General features: G+C 43.6%; 1 protein-coding gene and 1 long non-coding RNA gene across 3 annotated transcripts in view; one reads left to right on the forward strand and one right to left on the reverse strand.

Moving 5' to 3' along the window:
- TSPEAR (thrombospondin type laminin G domain and EAR repeats) overlaps positions 1-25,817 on the reverse strand; it is a 38,018-nt gene that overhangs the window by 7,267 nt on the left and 4,934 nt on the right. The window contains exons 2-10 of one of the 2 annotated variants that reach the window (XM_081910407.1): positions 21,741-21,784; positions 20,169-20,389; positions 18,635-18,873; positions 16,851-16,941; positions 10,527-10,683; positions 9,004-9,135; positions 7,952-8,184; positions 6,283-6,469; positions 1,040-1,269 (exon numbers count right to left, since the gene is read on the reverse strand). In XM_081910407.1, the coding sequence (XP_081766533.1) occupies positions 1,040-1,269; positions 6,283-6,469; positions 7,952-8,184; positions 9,004-9,135; positions 10,527-10,683; positions 16,851-16,941; positions 18,635-18,873; positions 20,169-20,324 (1,425 nt within the window). In that variant the 5' untranslated portion in view covers positions 20,325-20,389; positions 21,741-21,784. The remainder of the gene's footprint in view (positions 1-1,039; positions 1,270-6,282; positions 6,470-7,951; positions 8,185-9,003; positions 9,136-10,526; positions 10,684-16,850; positions 16,942-18,634; positions 18,874-20,168; positions 20,390-21,740; positions 21,785-25,817) is intronic. The other variant, XM_081910406.1, reaches the window with a different exon arrangement.
- On the forward strand, positions 15,525-24,400 carry LOC309369660. Its single transcript, XR_014168234.1, has 2 exons — positions 15,525-16,219; positions 23,917-24,400. It is a non-coding gene; the product is annotated as an uncharacterized lncRNA (long non-coding RNA).

A 25,817-nucleotide genomic window follows, 5' to 3' on the forward strand; every position in this document is an offset into this window, starting at 1 on the left:
ATGGAGGCCCAAAGGGAGCAGGAGCCAGGAAGGAGATCCATGTGATTCCTGAGACCACAGGCAGCAGCTGGGGAACAGGGAAGTAGCAACTCCCTTCATCTGAACTGAAGTGGCCTGAGGGTGAGCTCACCCTGACATCAGGACGGGCAGCATGCCCTATCTTGCTACTTTATTGCCTGCCTTAGACAACCTGCTCTTTTTTGCCTTCAAACACTTTAGCAAACTCATTCAGGCAACAGCTGCTGACTGGGGTGGCTCATAAGTCCCAGAAGATGGCTAGCCAAGCTCAGGATGGGACAGAGAAAAACCCATTACATTTGAAGAAGTAAAAAAAATGCCAACTTTTCAGTGTCGGAGACTTCAGTTCCTATCAGCTCCAGCTATTATGGTAGTTACAGTCCAAAACATCTGGAGGGCATCAGGTTGCGGGGGAGGGGAAGGGGCTGAATTCAAGCATGATTTTATTTGCCATTTACCCGTCCCCCAATGAACTTAATCTCTAATGTTACAGATTCCAACAGAACTTAAAAACACACACAGCTGTACCTGTGCATATTAACATATGCTAATATGACCAATTAGCATACTCAGTGATGCTGCTGATCAGCACTAAGGGAAAAATAAATCAAGGAAGGATGACCCCACACTTTTATTTTGCAGTCCCATTAAAACAAGTAACACAAAAGTTGGTATATGGTGACTCAAGACAACCTGCACTATGAGACAATAGATTGCACAATGCACAGCTATACTTGCATCCCCCTGATCTGCAGTCACATCTACATGTACAGTTTTCATTACCTGTGTGCAACAGACTTCAGTACTGACCTATATGAATGGAAGGGAAATCTTTGGCTATGTCATTTTGGTGGCAGTGGCAGCATTCAGTGCAGCTTCATGCATACAGAACTGTGTATAAAAATCAGCACACCCACCTACCCTATGCTTATATAGGGTATATCCACTGTGGTGTTCAGAGCAAAATACATTGCCCAAGCAATCAAACAATTACATTGGTTTTTCCTACTCAATATCTTACCAGTATTGACTGGAAGAGCTGGAAGGCTCCACTGAGCCAAATGTAGATGTGAGAGTTGATTGTGGTGGATGTTCCATTAAATGTGTTGGCCACCACGAGGAAGGAATAAGGCCCAATGCTGAAAAATTCCCAGTCGTAGGCTCCCGAGGTAGGAATGGTCTGGTTGGTTTCAAAAAGGCCTGTCCTGGCGTTCCACCTGTATATGACACTGTCTATATTGTGGTTATTCCCTAAGGAAGAAAAAATGTCAGACGTCAAAGACTGACCTCAAGGTTTTTATCTGAAAAGGAGAGTCAAGTGAGAGGGTTGTTGTTGTTGTTGACAAGCTGAAGGAAATGACTGTCTCGTTTTTGACCAGATAAAGAACCAAAAAGGGAGCTAATAATTCAATTCACCTGAAAAGATTTCAAAAGACAATGGAATTTTTGCATGGGATGGAATGTATAGGATTCCATAAATAAGCCTACATAGGGCTGGCGGGGTCATATGCTCCACATTCCCTCTGATGTAAGCTTCTCCCTCCTCCATAATAAAAAATATAGTAATGACACCTCAGATCAGCTGCTTGAGGCCTGCCTAATGGCAAGGCTGGACTTGGAAGAGAGTAAGGCATTACACGAATGAAGAATAAAGAATTTGGTCAGCTAAGCATTAGATTTTAATCACAACCACTACCACCATTTTCCTTTTTGCAAAAGCAAGTGAGGGACCCAGTACAAATAGGACTGATTTAATAGCATTCACTTCCATATTGTCCCTGTTTACTTCAATCTAAGACCGAAACTATATATTTTAATTTTTCTTCCCACACAACACATTTTAGAAAAACAGTTATTTCCATGGATTATGTTAACAGACTCCACTGGGTGGCAGCATATGGTCATTTCATGGGCACTCCAAATGATTTTGGATCCCAAAAAGCTTCCAGGAGGTTCCACTTTACAGTGGTACCTCGGCTTAAGTACTTAATTTGTTCTGGAGGTCCGTTCTTAACCTGAAACTGTTCTTAACCTGAAGCACCACTTTAGCTAATGGGGCCTTCTGCTGCCACTGTGCCGCCGGAGCACGATTTCTGTTCTCATCCTGAAGCAAAGTTCTTAACCTGAGGTACTATTTCTGGGTTAGCAGAGTCTGTAACCTGAAGTGTATGTAACCTGAAGCGTATGTAACCCAGGTACCACTGTAGTTTGGAGGCCAGGCTTGCAAGCCATGCTAAAGCCCAAGGCAATCATGTGAGTGTGCAGCCTCTGAGAGGTGATTGTGGTTTCTGTGCTCCTTCCCAATTGTGCTGCTGCACTGAGTTAAATGAAGCTCTAGTTGCCTTGATGCGTTGGGCAAACCCAAACCTGTGGTTTAGCTATGTTCAGGCTTTGGCTTTTTGGCTCAGTTTGTGAAGTGCAAACCATACCAAGTGACAAACCATTCTGATGGTTTGGAGGAATGTTGCAGAATTTTAACCTAGATGCCTGAAATCTAAACTACCAGCCACGTTTTCATCCAAGGTTTAGCATACTGCTTGTGGGAAACTAAGAATCGGTTGTTTGTTCTCAGGCACAGCACCAGAGTCTGGCCTTGTGGGGGACCTGACAAGGCCCACACTCTAGCAGGGGACCCATTTCCCAGGTGAAAATACCTCACAAAGTTACTATTCGTTATTGTGCAATTTTAGGCAGGGGGACAGAAACCACAAGGGGATGATTTTCAGCAGGAAAACAACATGGGGGAAATGGTTAAAAATAAATAAATAAATGACAACGACATCCTGCCATGTTGCAATCTCACTCTGGATTGAGGACCCCCAGGGTTGCTTTCATAAATCCAGGTTTTTAAAATCTCTCTCTTAACACTGCATAGGCCCTGACACACCAAGAAAGCATCCATTTGTTTCCAGGGTCTAAGTATGTATAACCACATACTAAACACAGTACAGATGCAAATATGAAAAAGCTGGTGCAAAATGAAGCAGACACCCACTGTTTAAAAATGGTTTTAGCCAATAGGAATTATTAATTTAAAGAGGACACAGTGAATTGCTGAGCAGCCTCTGAACCCTGGCAGGTGGGGGCAAAAGAGGAGTGCAACTCATTATTTCCCTGTTATAGACCCTACAAAAACTCTTGATTAGCACCACAAGGGAAGGCTGCAGTCAGTTGGACTGCTGATTGTAATAGCTACAGTGACAGCAGCTTCAGTGATCCCTTGCAGTATCTCTCTTGGTTGAAGAGAGACTTTTGGTGGAAGAGTCTCCTAAGAACACAAACCTAGATGGATGAGACCAAGGATCCACCTAATCCAGTATCCTGCTTTCCACAGTGGCCAACCAGATGCCTCCATGCAGTAGCTCTCCCCCGAGCAACAGTGGTTTAGTGGAGACTGGCAGACCTATCCCTATACACATTCATTTAATCCCCTTTGAAAGTCATCTCAGATACAGTCATACCTTGGGTTACAGCCGCTTCAGGTTGCATTTTTTCGAGTTACGGACCGCTGAAACCTGGAAGTACTGGAATGGGTTACTTCTGGGTTTTGGCGGTTGCGCATGCACAGAAGCGCTAAATCATGCTTTGCACATGCGCAGAAGTGCTAAATCGCAACCCGCACGTGCACAGACACACAGACGGGGTTGTGAATGCTGTGGGTTGCAAACATGCATCCCGCACGGATCACGTTTGCAACCCCAGCATCCACTGTATTTGTCCTCTGTGTCTTGCAAGCAGGGCATAGACTAGATAGATAGATAGATAGATAGATAGATAGATTAAATTAATCAAGGGCAGCTTTTCCCTCATCACGGCATTTCCATGCCAAAAGTTGCACCTGTTGACTTGATGCATGCCACACAGCTGTTAAGAGGAACAGAACATATGTAAGGAAAGCAGGTGCACGCCAGGTGGTTCTGGTTGTCCAATGGCAAAGGGAAGGGATTTTGCACATGCCAATTGGTGTCACTGTACATTGGCAACTATTTGTGGATGCGGAGAAAGCCTTTGACAATATTTCTTGGACTTTTATGAAGAAGAATCTCCATGGTATGGGGGTAGGTCAGGGGTTTGAAAACAGTATAGGCGCAATATATTCTGAACAAAAGGCAAAACTTATAGTGAACAATGTGATTGCGGAAGAACTTAAAATTGAGAAAGGGACACGCCAGGGGTGCCCAATTTCCCCGCTAATTTTTATTTCGGTCCTGGAGGTTTTGCTAAACATGATAAGAAGGGACCAGCTGGTTAAAGGGGTGCAGGTCGGAGCGAAACAATATAAATTGAGAGCCTTTGCAGATGACTTGGTACTTACATTACAAGAGCCAGAATCTAGTACTAAAAGAGTATTAGAACTGATGCAAGAATTTGGTCAAATGGCAGGATATAAACTGAACAAGTCAAAAACTAAGGTATTGGAGAAAAACTTAACAGCTATTGAGAAAGAAAAGTTTCAGAATGAGACAGGTTTAACTGTGGTTAAGAGTGTAAAATATTTGGGGATCAACATGACAGCTAAAAATATTAATTTATTTAAAGATAACTATGAGAAATGTTGGAAACAAGTTAAAAAAGATTTAGAAATTTGGTCAAACTTGAAGCTTTCCTTGTCTGGTCGAATAGCAGTTATAAAGATGAATGTATTGCCTAGAATGTTGTTTTTGTTTCAAACTTTGCAAATTGTGGACAAGATGGACTGTTTCAAGGGTTGGCAGCAAGATATCTCTAAATTTATCTGGCAGGGCAAAAAGCCCAGGATAAAATTTAAAATACTGACTGATGCTAAAGAAAGAGGGGGGTTTGCCCTGCCAGATTTGAAACTCTATTATGAATCAGCAGCTTTCTGCTGGTTAAAGGACTGGCTGCTTCTCGAGAATACAGACATTTTGGACTTGGAAGGATTTAACAATTTTTTTGGGTGGCATGCATATCTGTGGTATGACAAGGTCAAGGCTCATAAAGGTTTTAAAAATCACATTGTCAGGAAAGCAATTGTATAATGTCTGGATTAAATATAAAGATTTGTTGGAGAACAAAACTCCAAGGTAGTTGTCACCAATGGAGGCAAAATCTTTGAAAAAACCTAATATGGAGGCTAAATGGCCAAAATATTCTGAAATTTTAGAACAGGAGGATGATAAATGGAAACTGCAGAGTTTTGAAAACCTAAAAGACAAAGTGCGAGACTGGCTTCATTACTATCAAATATTGGAGGTCTATAAGTTGGATAGGAAAATTGGCTTTCAGGTGGAAAAATCAAAACTGGAAACAGAGTTGTTAGAATCCAAAACTAAGAATTTGTCAAAAATGTATAACTTGCTGTTGAAATGGAATACACAGGACGAAACAGTTAAATCGGCTATGATTAAGTGGGCACAAGATATTGGTCATAACATTATGTTTGCTGACTGGGAAAGGTTGTGGACCACCGGTATGAAATTCACGGCATGTAATGCCTTGAGAGAGAATATTATGAAAATGATCTATAGATGGTACATGACCCCAGTCAAGCTTGCAAAAATTTACCACTTACCAGATAATAAATGTTGGAAATGTAAAGAAAATGAAGGCACTTTTTTTTCACCTCTGGTGGACCTGCCCAAGGATCAAGGTTTTCTGGGAAATGATATATAATGAAATGAAAAAAGTATTTAAATATACTTTCCTGAAAAAACCAAAGGCTTTTCTCCTGGGTATGGTAAGCCATGTGGTGTTAAAGAAGGATAGAACTTTTTTTATGTATGCTACAACTGCAGCAAGGATACTCATTGCAAAGTATTGGAAGACACAAGATCTACCCACTCTGGAAGAATGGCAGATGAAGATGATAGACTACATGGGACTGGCAGAGATGACTGGCAGAATCCGAGACTAGGATAGAGAGACCGTGGAAGAAGACTGGAAGAAGTTTAAAGACTATCTTAGTAAATATTATAAAATTAATGAAGGCTAAAAAGATATGGGTTTAAAAATTAGTGGTTTGCAGGGGCATTGACTAAGGAAAAAGAATAGAATAAATAAAAAAAAATATGGGAAATATGGGAATGGATTTGCTGATAAGATAAATGAGATTAGAATACAGAAGGGGGAGGTATGAGGAGGTCGGTGAAATTAGGTTTAGAAAATAAGGTCTGAAAGTATATTTGTTTTGTTTTTGTTTGTTGGTATGTTTTTATTGTTGTTTGTATTTGTGTTTATATGTGTTTATTGGAAACTTAATAAATATCATTTTTTTAAAAAAAAAGTACATTGGCAACTAGATACCTTTTCTATGATTAGCCACTGCGAGGAAGGCCTCTCCATCAATGACGAATGCCTCCCAGTCTCGAGCACTGTATGTGTTGATCCTCTGGTACACAGTGAATTTCTCCTTTCTGTAGTTCCACTTGTAAATCACAGAAAACTCTTGACCCCTTTCATTTGCTTCAAAATTTGCCACTGCAAGGAAAATCTGAAAAACAAGAAGCTACAACAGCTCAGTTTCTCTTCTTGCACAGAACAATCCATATATTCTGTGTGAAATCGTTACTAAGGTTACTGAGTTGTCCCACCCTCCATATTTTCCCAGTCTGGCCCCATCGGATTTCTTTCTTTTTCCAAAACTGAAATCTGCACTGAAAGGGCACAGATTTTCCAACATTTCATACATCCAAGGTGCTGTGATGGCAGAACTGAAAGCAGTACGAAAAGAGGACTTTTCCAGAAGTTTCCAACAGTTCTACGAATGTTGTCAATGGTGCATTGTATCAGAGGGGGCCTACTTTGAAGGCCTGTAAGCACAACAGGTTCTTTTCCAGAGAGGAAAAACTCTCAAAATGTGAAAATATGCTATCCTTCCCCCCACCCCACCCCAGACCACACATACTTTATTTCGAATATTTATTGGGCACACTCCATAAAATGCTCTCAGAATTTCCTACAATAAAATAGTGAAACCACTACAGAAGCCATATTTCATAAATAGCAATAGAGCAAGACACAGCAGTGCAATGAAAGTCAGCTTAGAAAAGCTCTTGCACTTTGCCACTAAACATCTCTGGTATGAGATTCTTGGTCTGCTAAAGTCTTCTAGAACCGCCTGCTCCAAATCTCTTCTTCTAGAGCAAGTGTGGGGAACTTTTTCTGGCCAGAGGGCTGGATCTCTTCTCCACCCTGGCAGGCCAAAGTTGACAGATGGGCAGGGCTACCCACCTGCCCAACACCTGATACTGATGTCATGTGATGTTTCCCTTTGAAGTATCATGGTTTGAAGAAACACGGGGCGGGGGCGCATTTGAAAGCCTTGATCAAGGCACATGCTGACCATTTATCAGCTGATGGGTGGGTAGGAGTGCACTTTCAAACACAGCCCCCTCCATGCTTCAAACTGCAGAGTTCTGAAGGAAAAGCACAAGGAGGAGTTGAAACTGATGGGTAGCTAGGAATACACCTTCCTCAATCAAAGGAATTCCTACCCTTGCTGGCCAAATGGTAAGGAGTTCCCCCCATCCCTGTTCTAGATAAATAAGAACACCAGTATGGAGGTGTGGAGGAATTATATCTATATCCATTTCAATCTATATCTGTATATTTATTTGTGTTTGAAGGGGGAAATGTGTTGTGACCTTTATCAAAGTGCCTTGATTTGTCACGGTGTTGCAAGCCTACATAGTAGTAGTTCTTGGGGACAGAGGAGAGAGAGAGAGAGAGAGAATTATCACTTTACAAATGTATTAGGTGGGGCCTGGATCAGGTAAATTTAATCCGATTGGTCTGGATGACAGTAGATTCTTAATGGCTTAAGGTTCCAATTCAGTTGGGAGTTGACTGCCAGATGGGGGGGTTAACTGCCAGTTAAGGAACTGGTAAGGGAGGTGTCAGAAAAAGACCAGAGAGAAAAGCTGATGGGAATAGTGGAGTTTCCAGTAATACTGAAAATTAACTTACAATTTACCTTTTTTCCGATAGTAAAGAATTTCCAGGACTGGGCTTGGTAAGTGGGGATATTTTGGTATGCCACAAATTTCTCATCCGTCCATTTGTAGATGGCTGACCCTGGAGGAGTGTACCGATTAGCAGTAGCTGCAAAGAGCCCCACGTCAGGGATGACAAAGACCTCAATGCCCATGGTTTCAGAATTTGTAGCTAAACTCTGGTATTCTTCCAGATAGTCCAGTCTTTCTTCAACTATGAAATCAAATGGCATTAATAAGGGGATTCTGTAGGCAGAATGATCCAGCAGAATTAGCATTCCTGAAATGATTTATCTTCTCCTCCTCACCCCTTCTGTGACCCTCTTCCTTGGGCCTGAATTCCCCTCTCATTCCTTCTGGTTTCCCTTACTCCTGATCCTATTCAAACTTACCTTTCACATTTAGATCTAGCTTCTCTGCTCAGATGCCTATAAGCCAGTTTAAACATGGTGGCTGAGCCCCTCTCAGCATGTTTGCACTTCTATCTCATTGACATCTATACTGCCTTGGACACGTACACATAATAGAAGATGGCAGGATCCCCAAGGAACTGGCTTCAGGCACCAGGCCTGCTGGCTGACCAACCCTGTGTTACAAAGATGTCTGGAAATATGACATGAAGGCTGGCAACATTAACTCGGCCATGCAAGAATCCCTTACGGATGACCACAGCACCTGGAGATAGGCACTCAGGTTGTGCAACCACAAAAGTGACCAGAAGAGGAATGACTGCTTGGAGGAGTGCAGAAAGAAGAAATGCCATGGTACACCTGCACCAGGACAATCAAACACCCTCGTCTGCCCCAGCTGCAACAAAACATGTCTTTCCCATATTGGTCTTTACTGCCACAGCCGGTGCTGTAATTCCCCAAAGGTTTGACTTCACCCCCAAAGGCACACTCCTGCATTGTCTCCCGAGACAGACGGAGGCCAACCAATTCATTATTTATTGTTTGTAAGCTGATTTGAGATTCACTTGAATGAAAAGCGGAACAGAAATACAACCAATCAATCGGTACCCAGAAAGGCTTACCTTCTAGCAAGGAAATCCATTTATCCCCGTTGCATATAAATAGCCCTTTCTGAGCAGCATTAAACCAGAACTGACCACTTTCACTTTTGGTACAGGGAGGGCGAGACCCCAAAGTCACCTTCATGTCTGCTTCTGAATGATAACAGTTAAAAACAACAACACACAAGCAAATTAGCAGCAAATAAATACTTGCTCTGGTACTACAAGAAATGCAATTATAGATATCAATACACAACTGCACTGGATTATGTGAGATAATGCTTGGCTATAAACATGTTTTTCTCTGTGTTCATTTGCCACTGGACAAGTATGGTCTTTGAGTTTGGGGGGGGGGCAATTTGAGAATGAGTTATAAACAGTGAATGGCCTTAGGCTTCCTCCGCGTGAATAGTTCACTTTTTGAATAATAAAAATTATATGTTATGGGGGGGTGGCATCAGGATTTTAGAGATGCTTAGGTGGGGCATGGCCAAAAAAAGGGTTGGGAACCACTGGTCTTGTAGATGAAGTCACCAAATAAGCCATGGTAAAGGCAGGCTGCTGGGTTCACACATAACACCAAGATATAGTTAAACAAACCAAGATTCATAAGCAAAACAACAAACCACCACTTCAGATTGTGGCTTTGTTAGCAATAAACAAGCCATGGTGGTGTGTGATAACAACCAAATCTTCTGCAAAGGAACAGTTCATCTAGAAGCACTCTGGGTATAATGTTTCATTACACCATAAACTAAGCAATGACAGTTGGCTTAATTAGGAGCTTGCACTGTGGAACTGTTGTTGAAAATTCCCCTTGGGAATTTTCCTATGGAATCCCACAGTCCCATTTTGTCCCTCGTAGCTCTTTAACATCTTTACATAAAACCACTTGGAGAGTTCATCTGAGGATTCAGAATTAAATGTCACCAGTGGGCTGATAACACTCAATTATATCTCTTTGGCAACCTTGACCACTGGCCATGGTGGCTGAGGCAGACGGGAATCATAATCTTCTACAATGTATGCAATTTCTTCTCCCATATATACACACTACTGGATGGTAAGATTTGCAGGAGAGGTTCTGCTCTGAGTCTTGCCAGCCTCTGAAGTCAGGCAGGTGGAGATAAGGAGCAGGGCCTTCTCTGTGGTGGCACCTTTCTACTAGTAAACGGCAAAGCATATGTTGCTGTCATCAAAGTATAGACAATAAATATTGTTTTGCATTTGACAACAGAAACACTGTACAATGTACAATATATTATGTACCGGTATATCAGTTAAAAGGTCCGCAAGGAAGAAAGGTTCATTAACTACAAGGAATCAATCTCACAATGTTATTGAAGGGGGAAACGAAACAGAATAGTATTATATGACAAAAGTGAAACGTACCCTTCTGCTGCTGCAAGTCAATCAGCCCAGATCTGCTCTAACTCCAGGCTCTCTCTCTGCCCTTGGAAGGGTTACCAGCTTGTTCTCCTCTATAGTTTCCTAATGCAAGTTGTTGGAAGCACCTCAAAACCTATTTTGTTTGTTTTACTGACCGTAAGGGTATTTCAGCAGTCCATTGCCCGCTGGTTTCACGGGGAGATCCTGCAGAATTTTAGGGATGGAGAGCACTGCTAGATTAAAGTTCATGCCAGTGCACATCCTTGAGGTAGCATCAGATCCTGGCAACAGGACCAGCTGCCTTAGCAAGCCCTGAAAAGAGAGGAAGACAGACTAGGGAATGAAATCAATCAGGGTTGTTGGAAGACCATGGTTGGTATGCTTACAACATTGATTTTCTTTCTTTCTTTGTTCAGTTGATGACGGGGCTTAAGCCCATTTGAAAAATCATGGGCCCCTATTTTCATATGTGTGGGGAGCAATTGTGACTCATCAGTGACAGGGGAAAACTACCTTTCTGGTGCTCAGGGGCAGCCTCTTCATATTGCTCTATGTGTTAGTGGGCTATTGAATCTGCCATTGAACATTGATTCCCGGGCTGAGCTCAGAGGTTCCAAAGAGACTCTGCTCAAAATAAGTTCTGTGCTGCTGGCCTTTATTCTTTATTCACAAGAGCAACTTCTCACCAATGTGTACATGATGGGTGAACAAGTATGGTATATGAGCAATAATTCTTTGACTAATCTGTCCTTTTACTATCCACATTAACGTTGAGGGTAATAGGGAACACCAGAGAAATTATGACACTTTCATGTTACGTTGACCTTGTTGAAAGTGTATGGCTGAATTATACACCACAGTGTAGATGCAGGTCAAAGCAACATTTCATGCACAAACATACTAGATCTTCATGGAATGCTGGATATTAAGGAGCACTTGCCTTTCAAACAACAGTATGCTACCTCATGTTAACACTGGTTTGTTATAAAACACTTCTGCAATGGTTACCCTGCCACTCTGATAGGGATTAAACTGTTGCTGAAGCTAATGTGGAAATAAGCTTCTACTGGTGGAGGAAAACCTGTAATCTAGGAAAACTTACTATTCCATATTTTCTTGAACTAAGGATCTAGCTATACATTATTTAACATAGGTGTGTAACAAAAACCTGCCGGGCTGGCTGCTTGTCCGAGGAGGGAGATTAGGAAAAAAGCATGCATGTGCAGTAGTTGTAAGAGTGTGGTGAGTATTTTCCTTCACTTCCAATAAGCTTCACTTCAAATAAGGGAATGATTATTCAACCAGTCCGTGGAGTATAATGTCCTCAGCGGCACATTTAGAAGCAGTGAGCTGGCAGAAACAGAGGTGCTAGGAGTGGGGGCTGATCCATTTGGGCATATGGGACACTGTCCCACCAGCCTCAATCTGCATTCAGCCAGCCCCCTCCTGCCCTGCCTTCTTTCTTACTACTAGTCCTGGAGGTGGCTCTGGCTGTCAAGTTCCTCGTCCTCCTCTTCCTCAGAGCTGCCCCCTTTGGAACTCAGCAGGGAGAAGAGTTGGCTCTGCCTATCAGTGGCTCTGCCTCTATCTACTATTGGCCTTCCGAGTCTTCCTGAGAAGTGAGCATGTGAAATCTAATTCAGAAAGGGGAGCAAGAGACAAAATTCCCTGGACTTGCAGATGGTGTCCCTGCATGCTACGTGTCTGGCACCCAATTTGCCTAGAACAAGCGTGGGGAACCTCTGAACCTCCAGATGTTGGTGAACTCCCATCATCCTTTGTCATTGACCACAATGGGTTGATAGCTGTAGTTCAGCAGCATGTGGAAGCCCAAAAGATTCCCACACCTGGTCTAGAATTATTGCTTCCCCTATGCCTCTCATTCATCTATAAGTCTTTTGGGATAGTAACTGGATCCTTTTTATGGCTTTCCTGCACTAGTTTCTCTCTCTAAATTTACTCTCAGCATCTCAGAAACAATTTTCCAGACCCCCCATCTTCCAATTATCCCCTTAGAGCCAGTTCTAGCACTCCCCCAATACACCTCTTTCAGCCACCCATCCTGAGCACACACCCACACCCTCAGTGCAAATAGTTTGGCTTTTCACTCTCTTTAAGCTTGAGATGTACGCTTCAGGCTGTTTTGTCATAATCTGAATTTAATAAATCATTTGTAAGTGCGAGATGAAGATCAGCATAAATCACTTCAGCTAATGTCTTCTTCATTTCCTGTTTCTTCTACCTGATCTTGCAAAGACTCTTTTTGACTACAATGGAAAGCATTTCAAGAAAACATTATTTTTTTAAAAAAATGAACGATTGTTGACCTTTAACCATCGCAAAACATTAAGAAAGAGATAGGTGGTTTTGTCGCAAAGATGCACTCAGAAACAAATCACGTTTTCTGGGATGCAAAAGTGTGGGAGTTTTGGCAGTCAAACCTAACAATGCTAGTATCTATGCTAGTTAGTAAATGAAGGGGTTAAGGACCACAGAGCTGTAAATTCCTAGAGAAGGCACACTCACAATGACTTGTTACATTTGTGTGTGTGGATTCACAGTGCTCTGACCCTCGTTTTGATATGCTGTGTCTGTTCTGTAGGTTTTGTAACTTGAACCAACCAAATGGAACACATCTCATAGCCAAAAAACCCTCCTTAATGCAGAAAAACAGAGCATTCTGAACAAGCCCCTCCTTGAAAACCTCCAGGGATAGTTCACCACCCCTCTAGGTATCCCTCCAGTTTTTAAACTAATGTGGCTGATAGGCCATTTTCAGGCACAATTCAAAGTGGCGATGCTTCCCTTTTAAACCCCTAAATAGTCTGGGGCCCAGATATCTGGAGAATGGTTTTCTTTTATATGAACCTGTGTGATTGCTAAGGTGATAATTGGAGGCCCCTGCTTAAAATTAGGGATGGCCAAATACATCAATTTCATTATCTCATTTGTCCAGTTTTAAGTTCAGTTCTCCATATTTCTACATCAGCATGTGATTATTACTTTCTAAAGTCGTCCTGAAAACATAGCAGCATTTTAGTGCAAATTTCTCCTAAATACACATTTTGTATGCAGTTTTGCCTAATATAGACATTTTTTGCAAAGCATTTTCACCTATGCATTTTTGTACGCTACTTTCAGTAGCATACATATGAATTTATATGCACAATTTACCCTAGTATGTGCATTTTTGTACACATTACTTGGCTGGAGAACTGCTCTGCAAAATCTGGAGAAGTGTGAATTAGCTAAGTCTACATTTAAATGCAAGCTGAATCAAATTTCTCTCCCATCCCTACTTAAAATCCCTCTGCCTTCTGAAATGAGATTGGTGATGACAGAAGAAAGGGGTCCCACCACTTTCCCTGGTCCTTCTGGCAGCCCACACATCGTATGTTCTCCCCAGAGAGCCTTGCCTGGTACTGAATTAGATGTCCTTCCAGCAGCAGACATTTTTATTTAGTCAGCCTTTCCAACATGGCAGCTGGTTTTAATCCAATAAATTTTATTGGTTGCTGCTAGTTTTTATTACTCTCTTTAGGTTTTTTACAGTTCCATCATTGTTAAGTGATATCTATAGCTATCTGAAATTGTTTCAACGACTATTATGAGCTACCCTGGAAGTTTTGTTAAACTGCAAGTGGCACAGACATTTTGAAAATAAATAAATAAATAAAATCCCCACAGATGGCTGGATTATTAGTGTTCCACTGGGTTTCTCATTGTTTCAGTATATCTGTGTTCTCTTCAGATATCACATGGACCAGAGATGAATGAAAGTGCTGGTTCTGGCTTCTCTCCACTTCTTGTTTTTCCAGTCTTCAGTTCTCCACATATAGCACACATTTGTATTTTTTAAAAAAGTCCTAATGAAAATTCGGTAACATTTTACTGCACATTTCTCCTAATATGCACATTGTTTTATGCAATTTTTCCTCATACACACATTTTTTTCAAAGCAATTTGTGTAATATAATGCACTTTCATATAACCTTCTCACCAATACATGTATTTATAGGCACACTTTAACTTAGTATAAGCATTTTGTGCACATTACTTGACTGGAGAACTATAATGCAAAAACTGGTGGAGTGTGAATTTCAAAGGGTGGCTGTGTTCCGTTTCACATTTTGTTTCGGAAAATTTCTGCAAGTTTGCCTTGAAATGGTAACTGAACCCAATTTCTGCCCCATCCCTACCCTTGACTCATCTTTCTTGCCTAAGAGGTTTCTGTGTCTTTCTGCCTGTGATTTTTGCTATGAAAATCATTGGCCATCAGATTGGCTTTCCTTTGGCTTTGTAGGCTTATTATCAGCTTTTATCTTGTCCATAATTTGAGGGCATGGAACACTCAGATCCTCCTCCCCAAAGGCTGAGTTATCTTGAACCAGACGCTTCTCTGCTCCTGTCGGCTTCTTTTCACAAGTTAGTTTTAAAAGAAGGGAAAATAGAATTTTATCTCTCACTCAATCGTGTCTCCCAGTCCCAGCCACACACGGTATTATGTATCTGTTGCAATGTCTGCTCATGAAAGCCTGCTGATCTATCTGAGAAAATGGCTAAAAATTATCGCCAGCAACCCAGAAATGAACAGAAGCTGTTCCATGTATGCATCTGCTGTTTATCTGGAAATGCTAGAAGAGAGAGGGAAAGCCAAAGCATTCCTAGCAGATTAGTACCATGGCTTCCATCAGTGTGATTCCCTCAGGGTCTGTTCTGAAGTTGGTTTGATCTTTATGCAGAGCTTTGCATACTCCAGAGGTTTATGAGGCCTGCACAGAACATGGCTGATGAATGTCACAGAAACTCTTAACGCAGACCACTTTTTATCAATATCTCACCTCACAGCCTACATAAAATTGTCACGTCCCCTACCTCAGGGTACCTGTGTCGGCTTGAAAAGCAGTGAAGGCTGGCCCTCTAGGGCAAATGGGGCACTGACCCACCAACCTCAGTCTGCCTTCAGCCACCCTACCTGTCTGCCTTCTTACTTACTGTACAAATAGTCTAAGAGCAGTGGTTCTCAACCTGTGGGTCTCCAGATGTTGTTGGAGTACAACGCCCATCATCCCTGAGCTCTGGCCTTGCTAGCTAGGGGTGATGGGAGTTGTAGTCCAACAACATCTGGGGACCCACAAGTTGAGAAAGGCTGGTCTAGAGGGTGGCCCCAGGGGCGGAGGAAGGGGGGTGCAGTGGGTGTGGGCCACCTCGGGTGTCACCACTGATGGGGGTGACAAAATGGTGGGCAGCACTCCCCGTGGGGGCTGCAGCATGCCTGAGTCATGCCTTTCTCCTGGAAGAGACACGGTGGCTTGGGTGTGCACAGGCTCTGTGCGGCCCAAACGGTCCACCCGCTGCCTCCTCTGCAGCTGTAGGGCGGCTGACTGGGAGGACGCAGGAAGACTCCGGAGGCTCCATGGTGCACCCCGCCCCTATGGGCAGATTGCCCCATCCTCACCCCACCGCTCTGGGTGGATCGCCTCACCCTCACCCTGCCCCTATGCTTCCTCCGCCACTGGTTGACACTGCCTGTCCCCTTCTTTCTCATGAGTCTCAGCGTTGCCCCTCAGCCTGAAGGAAGACAGGGACAAAAATAGAATCAGTTGGCTCCGCCTCTCATTGGTTTTGGCTCCACCCACTGTTGACCTTCCTGCCTTCTGGCCCACCAATCCCAATAGCCACCAGCCAGCACTGCTGAAGAGGGTTCGGAGTCAGATGATGCACTAGTCTTCAACACTGCCTTGGTCTGAAAACATGGCTCCTCCATTATCCTCAGAGTTCGACTTCACCTGCAGTGTCTCTTGCTCCACCACTACACAGGAGCATGTAACTGCAGAACAGGCCCCAGGTATGTTAAGTGTCAGCCAGAAAAGAAAAACAGAGAACTAGGGGAGCGGTGGGGAGTGGAACGCCCTGCTTGGTGGTAATGACTGGCTGAAACAGAAGTATTCCTGTTAGGAAGAACATAGAAAACTGGCTCATGTGGAGCCAGACCCTCAGTCCATCTGCCTCAGCGTTATTTCTATTTGCTGGCTATCAATAGTTAACTAATTCTCAGTAGGAGAATTAATCCTCCTTCTTGGAGGAGCCAGGGATTGAACATGGGACTTTCTGCAAGTTAAACACGTGCTCTACCACTGAGCTTTGGCCCTTCCCATTGTTAGAAGGATGGGTATGCTGCAACATTTTGTTGCAGTCTCTACTTGTCTCTATATCAGACTTAAATTGGTCAGTTTCCTCAGAGAATCAAGGGAACTATTTCCACAAGGGGAGGGGGTGGTAGGAATCTCAAACAAGGAATTCACAGTATCTTGCCAAGCTATAATTATCAAAATCTATTGGGGGCACCAATGAAAGTTAAAGTGATATTAAACGGGCATGCACTGATAATGCACATCTCCACCCCCATGTACGGCAGAGCCAGCCCATTGTATGCTGAATGGCTATGGTAATCTCTTCAACACAAATAGTGTACTTACAGTGAAGAAACCTTTTCTTCTCCTTCTGCTCCCTACATAAAACCGGGATCCTGTCACAGTCAAAGATGTGGGGAAAACAGCATCTGTAATCCTAAGGTGAATAAAAAGGAAAGCACATATGTATCCAAACAGTTAAGTCATCATCACTGGTAACAGCAGAGGTAAATAGACTTACACCTTTCATCTGGGCTCTTGATGTGTGCATTCACACATCAAGGGTTGGGGAACTTGAAGTCCATGAGCCTATTGTGGCCCCTCAAGCCTTTCTCTCTGGCCCCTGAGACTCTCCCCAGGCCAGAATCCTTCCCAGCCACACCTTCTAATGGCCCTACTTCACAATCTCCTTGAGTTCTTTTGCCTGGCTGGAATGTCCTTGAACTCTCTGCTGTCGCCCCTTGCTTCCCTGGATGAAGGATAGAGAGGTGTTTGTGTACAGAAACTAGCTTACTATAAAATGCATATTCATTGCTCCGCCCACTTTTACTCTAGGCTCCGCCCACCCCTGGAATGTGTCACACACACTCCCCAAATGTTGCCTAGAAGGGAATGCAGGCTGGAAAATGGCCCCTTGCAGTAAGGTTTACCATGAAGACACAGGAAGTTCCTGCTTCAGCACCTTCCCTAGTCTGAATAGGAGCAGCAAACCATGGCCCCCTAGCTTGGCATTATGTCCAAGTCAGGGGGTGTGGTTTGTTTCATTTCAAAGAAGCCATGATGGGACACAAAGATTTGTTCTTAGCTTATCAGTCTTGGACAATACACGGTGTCTGGCTCAGACTGTTATGCTCCTCTGGGAGTCAGGGAGTAAACCTTTTACAGGCAACTCCCGATTCACACAGGGGTTTCATTCCAAGGCACCTCGCATTTAAGTGAAATTGCATATACAGTGGTACCTCGGGTTAAGTACTTAATTAATTCCGGAGGTCCGTTTTTAACCTGAAACTTTTCTTAACCTGAGGTACCACTTTAGCTAATGGGGCCTCCTGCTGCTGTCGCGCCACCGGAGCATGATTTCTGTTCTCATCCTGAAGCAAAGTTCTTAACCCGAGGTACTATTTCTGGGTTAGCAGAGTCTGTAACCTGAAGCGTATGTAACCTGAAGCATATGAAACCCGAGGTACCGCTGTATTTGAAAGACCATTGGGAAAGCCTGCGTGTATGCAGAGTCGTGCACCTTTTGAGTGCATGTAAATGGGGAGTCGCCTGTGCTATATTTTTGTTTATAAAGTTGTGCAAAATAGGGTTGCAGTTTATCTGCTGTTTCTGCAATCCATTTGTGCCTTCAGTCCTTCCGGGCAGCTATGACAGGCTAATTGCTCCCATGACATTGCATCTTGTTGACCTAGTTGGTTACCCCCCCCCCCCATCTACAATCCCACTTTCATAGTCTGGAGGCCAGAATGGAGTACAGAGCACCATTAGACAGCGGGTAGGGGCCCCAAATGCAGCCCTTTAGCCCCTGGGGTTCTCTGCAGGACGCTGGACTAGATGGGCCATTGGCCTGATCCAGCAGGCTTTTCTTACATTCTCACACACCCTCCCATAGGCCGCTCCCTCCAGTGATCATGTTTGTCTCTTGCTTTTCTGGAAGGTGGACGGAGGTGCATGTGTGCCTGGAGAAAACCAGAGGCAGATTTTGGCTAGGACCTGATGAGAAGAGCTCCCACGTTTTGCACAAAGCCTTCAGACTTCCCAGTTCTGGGCAGTGCAATTTTCCATGCAGCCCCAACCCAGGGATGGCGGTGGTGGCAAAATTACCCCTGAATTGTACGTGCTTCACGTACACATCTGTGGGGATGTTGCAGTCCACAGTGAGAGAGAAGGAGCCTTTAGTTACTGCCAGTACCAGTGTGTGCCACTGATTGTCTGCCAAAAATATGTCCCGGAAGGTGACCCGTGTCTGCCAGCCATTGGAAAGCTCTCTGCTCCAGAAGATGAAGTGAATTTTATTCCTCGAATATCGGAGTCCAAGCAGCAGAGTGTCACTGTTTTCCTCCAAAACCGTAAAGATGTACTCGTTTCTCTGAAAGGACAGTTAAAGGCTGTTAGTCAGAAAGCTTCCCCCTGCTCCTCCTATTTATCAACCTGACCTGTCAAAATATTTTGTGAAAAAGAAAAGAAAACCTTTAATCATAAGCATCGGAGGAACAATAAGGTTCACAGAATAAATGTCCTCCAAAACTCATTTTTTGAAAACACAGTTAAGCTTGTCAGCCTGAAATACATTATTTTCTTCTACCAGCATGTGAATCACTAATTTGTTTTTTTAAGCACTCTGGCCCCAGCTTCACAATACATTTAAAGCAGTATCATACCACTTTTAACTGTCATGGCTTCCTTCCAAAGAATCCTGGGAAGTGCGATTTGTCAAGAGTGCTGAGAGTTGTTAGGACGAACCTATTCACCTCAGAGAACTACAATTCCCAGTTCCCTGTGTACACCACCTTAAAACTCATCTAGGGGGTTCTCTGGCTAACTTCAGATTGAAACTGGTATGGCAGGGAACATCTCAAAACACAGTATAGTGGAACCTTGGTCCCCGAATGGCTTAGTTGACAAACAAATTGGCTCCCGAATGCCATAAACTTGGAAGTAAGTGTTCCGGTTTGTGAACGTTTTTCAGAAGCCGAACATCCATTTCAGCTGTCGACATTGTTTCTGGGGCCAATCAGCCAATCAGAAGCCGCGCCTTGGTTTTTGAACGTTTTGGAAGTTGAACAGACTTCCAGAACGGATTGAGTTTGAGAACCAAAGTACCACTGTATTTCATAAGAAATGACAGGATAGAGGCAAACATTATGCGTATACCGATTCCCAAACCTGTGGTGGGAACGCACTGGATGCAGAGTGAACAGGGAGTGTGTACACAGCCTAACTTCCAAATAAAGATAGAATCAAACTCCAGTTTCATTTTGTTTCCTGTGCTATCACAATCCAGTAAAAAAGCAAACCCCAGGATGTTTTTCCAAGTTCTTTTTTTTAAGGATATAATTCATAAAGTACATCGTGACCAATTAAAGATTATCTCTTGTCACCTGTGACAGTTTTATTTCATCATCTACAGCATAAATTATGCATAGTGATTCTATCAGGCATCCGAGTACATTTACATCCAAGTAATTTGCCAACAACTGTTCCAGTCACAGTTTATATGGAATGAGCTATTTAAATCACATGATATTGCAAAGTTTGCCAAATTGATTACAGTATTAATTAAGCTCAGGTTTAGCAGACTGAATTTACCAACCACAATTTTATCGGTGGATACATGATTCTGCTCTAGTGTAAAAAAACAACAACAACCTACCACATGCTTACCTTGGACTGCATGGGGAAAGCTTTTAGGGTGACCACAATGGAGAATTCCTCTGGGAAGATGTCACAGTATATGAAAATCCGTGATGCTGGAAAACTGAGAAAGCGAGGGCGCATTGCAGAGAACTGGAAGCCACGTGCTCCTTGGATCTGGATCATCCGTATCCCACTCTTCACCCCATTCACAGGAACCACTTCGGAGAGAATATCCAAAGGACGCAGATCTAAACCAGAGACAGGACCAAAACGCATTACTAAAACTGGGGAAACACAGCCAAGGGCTGCAAAGGCTGTTCCTGAAAGGCCGGGCACTTATGCCAGGAAACCGGCTTCCAGATTAATCAAAATAATGGGAAGAACTGATTAGCTGGATGCATGCAAAAGATTTTTCTTTTAATCCCTCTGTTTTTGTTTTTTTAAAAAACGAAAAAGAGATAAGGACCTTGACATAGAACTGAAAGTGGACCATCAAGTCCTATGGTTGCCAGATATCCCTTATTCTAAGCAAGCGCCTTTTATTTTTTGAAACTAAACACTTATTCCATCTCAGGGCAGTCCACAAGACAGAAATACAATATGAAATCGCAAGTAAGTAGTTAAAACCAAAATAATGAAACAATAGCCCCACCCTCCCACAAACACATTTAAAAGGCGGTAAAATATAAATCAGCCAAAGATCTGGTTGTAGAGGAACATTTTCACCTGTCACCTAAATATATATACAGGGATACCTCTACTTACAAATGTGATCTGTTCTGGGGTGCCGTTCGCACCCTGAAAAGTCCGTAAGTAGAGTGCCACTTCTGTGCATGCGCACGCGGCGAACCCGGAAGTAAACATTGCCAGGTTTGCCACGTTCGTAACCTGCAAAGCCGCAACGTGAAGCAAACATAACACGAGGTATGACTATATAATGAAGGTGCCAGGTGAACCTCACTGGGGAGAGAATTTCACAAACTGAGAGCCACTGGAGAGGCACACAAAGAAGGGCCTCAGATGATGAACATAGCCAGGATGAATTTATATGGTGAGAAGCAGTCCTTGAGGCATTGCAGTCCTGAGCCGTTTAATAAAGACCAGACATCGTCTAACCTCCATGTGAGTTTTGTGCAATCAAATCAGGATGAATGCTCTACAAACAGGTGATTTCAGAATCCGACAACTGCAGCATTACTAGATAGATATAAATATGAGGTTCCAGGGATTTGGCCTCAAGCCTAGCTGTCTTTGTTACGCAACAAACTCACTCAAATCTACATACGTCTCCACAAAAAGATAGGCAGTTTCCAAATAATTCAAATTATTCACAGAAGAAAGCAAGACACATGTGTGGCCCTAGGGAATCACATGGACTGAGAGAAAGAGGATAAGCCTCTATGACAGAAAACATCTGGTAAGCACAGACACCAGCCTTGCAGGACCAGCTGAGCCGCGTGAAGATTGTCTGCGGTGTTTCAAACAAACACCAGCAACACCAAATTAGGTCCATTTAGCAGCAGGGAAAACACCCGCCGTTTGATGTCTTCCCAAATATTGTGCTTGGGGGGGGGCAAATAGGAAGGGATTAAACCTTACCTGGAGGCTCCACATGCTTATGCAGCACCTATATAATTTCTTTCCTTAAAAAGGAAAAAAAGATACCCACATTTTAAATTAACTGCTATTCTTTGCCTAAGGAGCAAGAGGAAATGGTGGTCTTGAGCCACTGCAAGAATATTGCCTGATAATTGTATTGAAAAGATAGTCATTTTGCAATTCTGTCATTACCGGTAATAGTTGGAAGTAAGGAAGGCTCCATACACACATGACTCCCCCCGCAAAATTATGGGAACTGCAGTTTACCCCTCACAGAGGTACCATTTCCAGCACCTGTTGTTAACCAACAACAGTTCCTTGAATTATTTTTTGGGGGGGGCGGGAGTCATGTGCTTTAAAAGTATGGTAAATGTAGACAGCCTTGAGTTGTGGTTCTAACCTTCCTCGTTTGGGATTAAGAGCCAATAAGTCCAGCTGGGCAGCCACAGCACACAGGCAGCCAGCTTTTCTCTTGATCTAGGTTGAATAAGCTACCTTGAAGAGTTGTGCAACTCAAAAACCTTGCATTCATCTATCCCAACTAAAGAATGGCAAAATAAATTATCCTGTGCCTGCAACTGATTCACCAGAGTTGGTTGGATGCTGTCATTAATTTTGTTTTCATTTCCTGTATCAGTCAGCATGCCATTAGTCACATCAAAGCTACTGGGCTTTTCCCTACCCCTCAAGTTTGCCCCCTTGCAGATGTTTTATGAATGCAAGAATGGTGAGAGGCATATGTACATTTATACATATTAGTTTTGAGATCTAAAAGACCCTACACGTTTTGATGTATCTTCAGATGGATGCATGGAGGTAAGGTCATATACAACAAACTTCTGCACCTCCATGCATGCATATATAACATCTAAAATAGGTTTGGCTTCTTGTTTCCTTATTTTTCTCCCAAACCTAATGACTAGGGTTACAGGAGAGGGGCGAGTGAGTGCCCCTCCACACAGGTGCTATATTAGTGGCAGATTTATTCTGCTTTCATTTGTTGTGTGACATTTCCTCAATGCTACCACATGACTGTTGCCCAGGGAGGCTACAGAGCAACAAAACTAGGACAAAAATAAACAGGAAGCAGGAAGTGATGGGATATGCACTGATTGGAAATGAAGCAGTGCGACTGCCCCCAAACTTTTGCAGATGCAAACCATGTTGAAAGTGGGATTATGTTTGAGCACCTAATAGCATCATGAGCACAAAGGATCATGGATGTGAAAAAAAGGGGTGTCTGCAGGAACCCTGTGTGCATGTGAGGGAGGGTGCATGGCTGCATGCCGGATGCCCACAACAGTTTTTCTAGTTTGTAAATGTGCCCATGGCATGGGCTTGGGGGGGCACATTTCTTGGGTGGGACTGCTGCCCCCACTGCCCTCCCCAAACCAGCTTTGTGCTGTTTCATGAGGCTGGGATCATTCCAGCCTTGCAAAGAGGCTCAGGGCTGGTATCGCTTTGGCAAGGGCTAGGCTGGCATGCAGTGGGCTCCTTTTGTCCAGCTCTCCCGGCCAGTGGCGTAGCGTGGGGGGTGCAGGGGGGCCTGGCCGCACCGGGCGCAACATCTGGGGGGTAGGGTTAGGGGGGTAGGGTTAGGGGGCGCAAATCCACGGGTTAGAGGGTCAAATTACTTGCCTTGCCCCGGGTGCTGACAATCCATGGTACGCCACTGCTCCCGGCACATGTGTGCGCCCGCCCTGGACGCCATTAAAGCACACTCCACCGCTGGCCCATGGGAGTCCAAAAATGTTGACACCCCCTGATGTAAATGAACTACCCATTTTAAAAAAATCAGATCCCTTCTCCTAGATCCCTAGGGGTGATGCTCCTCCTCAAGTAGACAAAGCTGCTCCGCGTTTCTTTTCTCAATGGGAAGACTGACTGTGGTAGGTTACCACAGGCACTTTGAGCAGCTCAGCTGTCTGTGGCTTGCAGACAGATTCCTTGGAGATGGTGGAGCACCTCGGTCTCAAACTGACGTAAAATGAAAGCCAAAGCAGTTATTTTCAGTTCACCTCCCACATTATACAGACGCTCTTAATGATTAAAGTGCAGCGAGGGATTATGCAGAATCTTATTAATGATTACAGAACAGCAGCTGCGGATACTTGAGAGAAGTGAGGCAAATTATGTTGCGAAGACTCTGACTAGATCCTTCTTTCACTTTTAACAGAGACTTGAGGAGGGCCACATCATCGGAGAGATCAAGGGAATGCCTGGGGCAGCCTTTTCAAAAGCTCTTAAGTTACACAGGAGCCTAAATCTCCCTTGGCTGGCAAAGAGATGGAGCTCCACTCTGGGCCCTAAAGAAAAGAAAGCAGGGAGCAGGGAGGGAAAGCAGCCTGACTGCAGCGCTGCTTCTAAAATAACCAAACTGGCATAGCACTCTGGATGCACAAAGTCCTCACAAGCACAACAGCCTCCTTGAGATATTTATGCTGCATATGATTTAAACGTCAGTTTTTCATTTGTATAAGGTGTTTGAACTTGCAAGCGTAATGCCTTTCCTGCAAAATCTCCACAGCAAACATTCATAGTAACCTGTTCCCTTGAAGTTATACATCTGGGGTTGGGAGTGAGGAATATGCCCCTCATATCTTCTGTGTGAAAACACTCAAAAAAGCATCAGGTTGCATAATATACAAGTGTTCTAAAAACTACATGACATCTTAATATCGGCCACGTGCAACCATCAGTTCAGTGGGTTTGATCTGGCAGCTCTAAAAGATTGTGATGGAAGCACCTGCCAGGTGTACTGGGAGTGGTTCCTCATGTCTCTGAACCACACTGGAGAGAATCAGCCTTTGGTATTGTCAGTACATGCAATGCGTTCAACTTTGCCAGTTATCCATCAGTCTGGTTGTTCGTCGGATGGCAGATGTGTGCCAGGCCCTAAGAGATGGAGGCCATTCTCCATTCCTGTAGCAGGAATTCAGCACAGCTCTCAGACTTAAGGCTAGTTGGCTGAGTTCTCCTGTTGAACATGTTCCAGTTAATTATTTTAAACTGAAACTCAGAAGCCTATGTGGGTAAACTCTAGAAAGGGGTGTGGATCAGGGCCTCTGCATGCCCATCATGTCTCAATTTAAAAATTCCTGTCTCAAAACAAAGGCTGCATTTGAGCGCTTTCTAGATCAGCCTTCTTACTAAAGAGTTCCCCAAGTGCAGCGCTTTTTTCCTGGGGACACTCAATGGTATGCTGTACTGACACCTTGGTATGCTGTACTGAAAAGCACTGCCCAAGCTCAAGGAATTTTAGCTGCAGAATGGAACTCCCCACACTCTCTTCTCCCTGCTCGCACCCCATAATTTGTTCTGAAGGGTTGGGGGCACCACTAGAACACATTTAGCGGTTGCACAGGGAACTTTCACTGTGAACTGAAAACTCCTCATGCTAGGGGAACTGTTTAGTCAAATACTGCCTTAGATGTTTCAGTCTACAGCTGAAATGCATATGCAATTGATACTAATTGTTACTTGTGCAACAGGGCTTTCCCCCATCCCCTCCCCCTTCACCCCCCAAAAATTGGCTCAAGGGGGTTGAAAGAACTAAAAGAGCAGCACAGGGGGGACAAGGGGGTGTTTCATCGGGCAAGTTGCAATGCTTATGCAGATGGAACAACTGAAATAGTACAGTGTTGTATGTGTGCAACGTCCAACACTATTCCTACTTGGAGTAGACCTATTCAAGTTAATGGCCACAACTAACATAGGTTCATTTATTTCACCAGGTCAGAGTAGGATTTAGTTGACTACAGCCCTGTATTTCCATTGCTTTTATACACTCTTATGCAAATTGTTGTCTTGCTTTATATATTTCTCTAGGGCTGAGTTCTTTGGGAACGTTCCCCCACTTGTCCATTCTTTCATCTCCTTCATGCTTCTGGATCCATCTTCATGCTGAAGATTTGGTGCATTCATGTGGGCAAATGGAATTTGCTTTACAGCCCACGCTGCTCCTGCAAAATCTTGAAGCAAACATTTCACTTTGAGAACTGGCACAGCTCATGAGAGATGTGCTTTCCTGTGCCGCTGGCATTTCCCACGCTCCCAGTTGTGTGCTGTAGCACCAGA

This window comes from Podarcis melisellensis (genome assembly GCF_964234715.1).
Source record: "Podarcis melisellensis genome assembly, chromosome: 5".
In the NCBI taxonomy this organism is placed as follows: Eukaryota; Metazoa; Chordata; class Lepidosauria; order Squamata; family Lacertidae; genus Podarcis; species Podarcis melisellensis.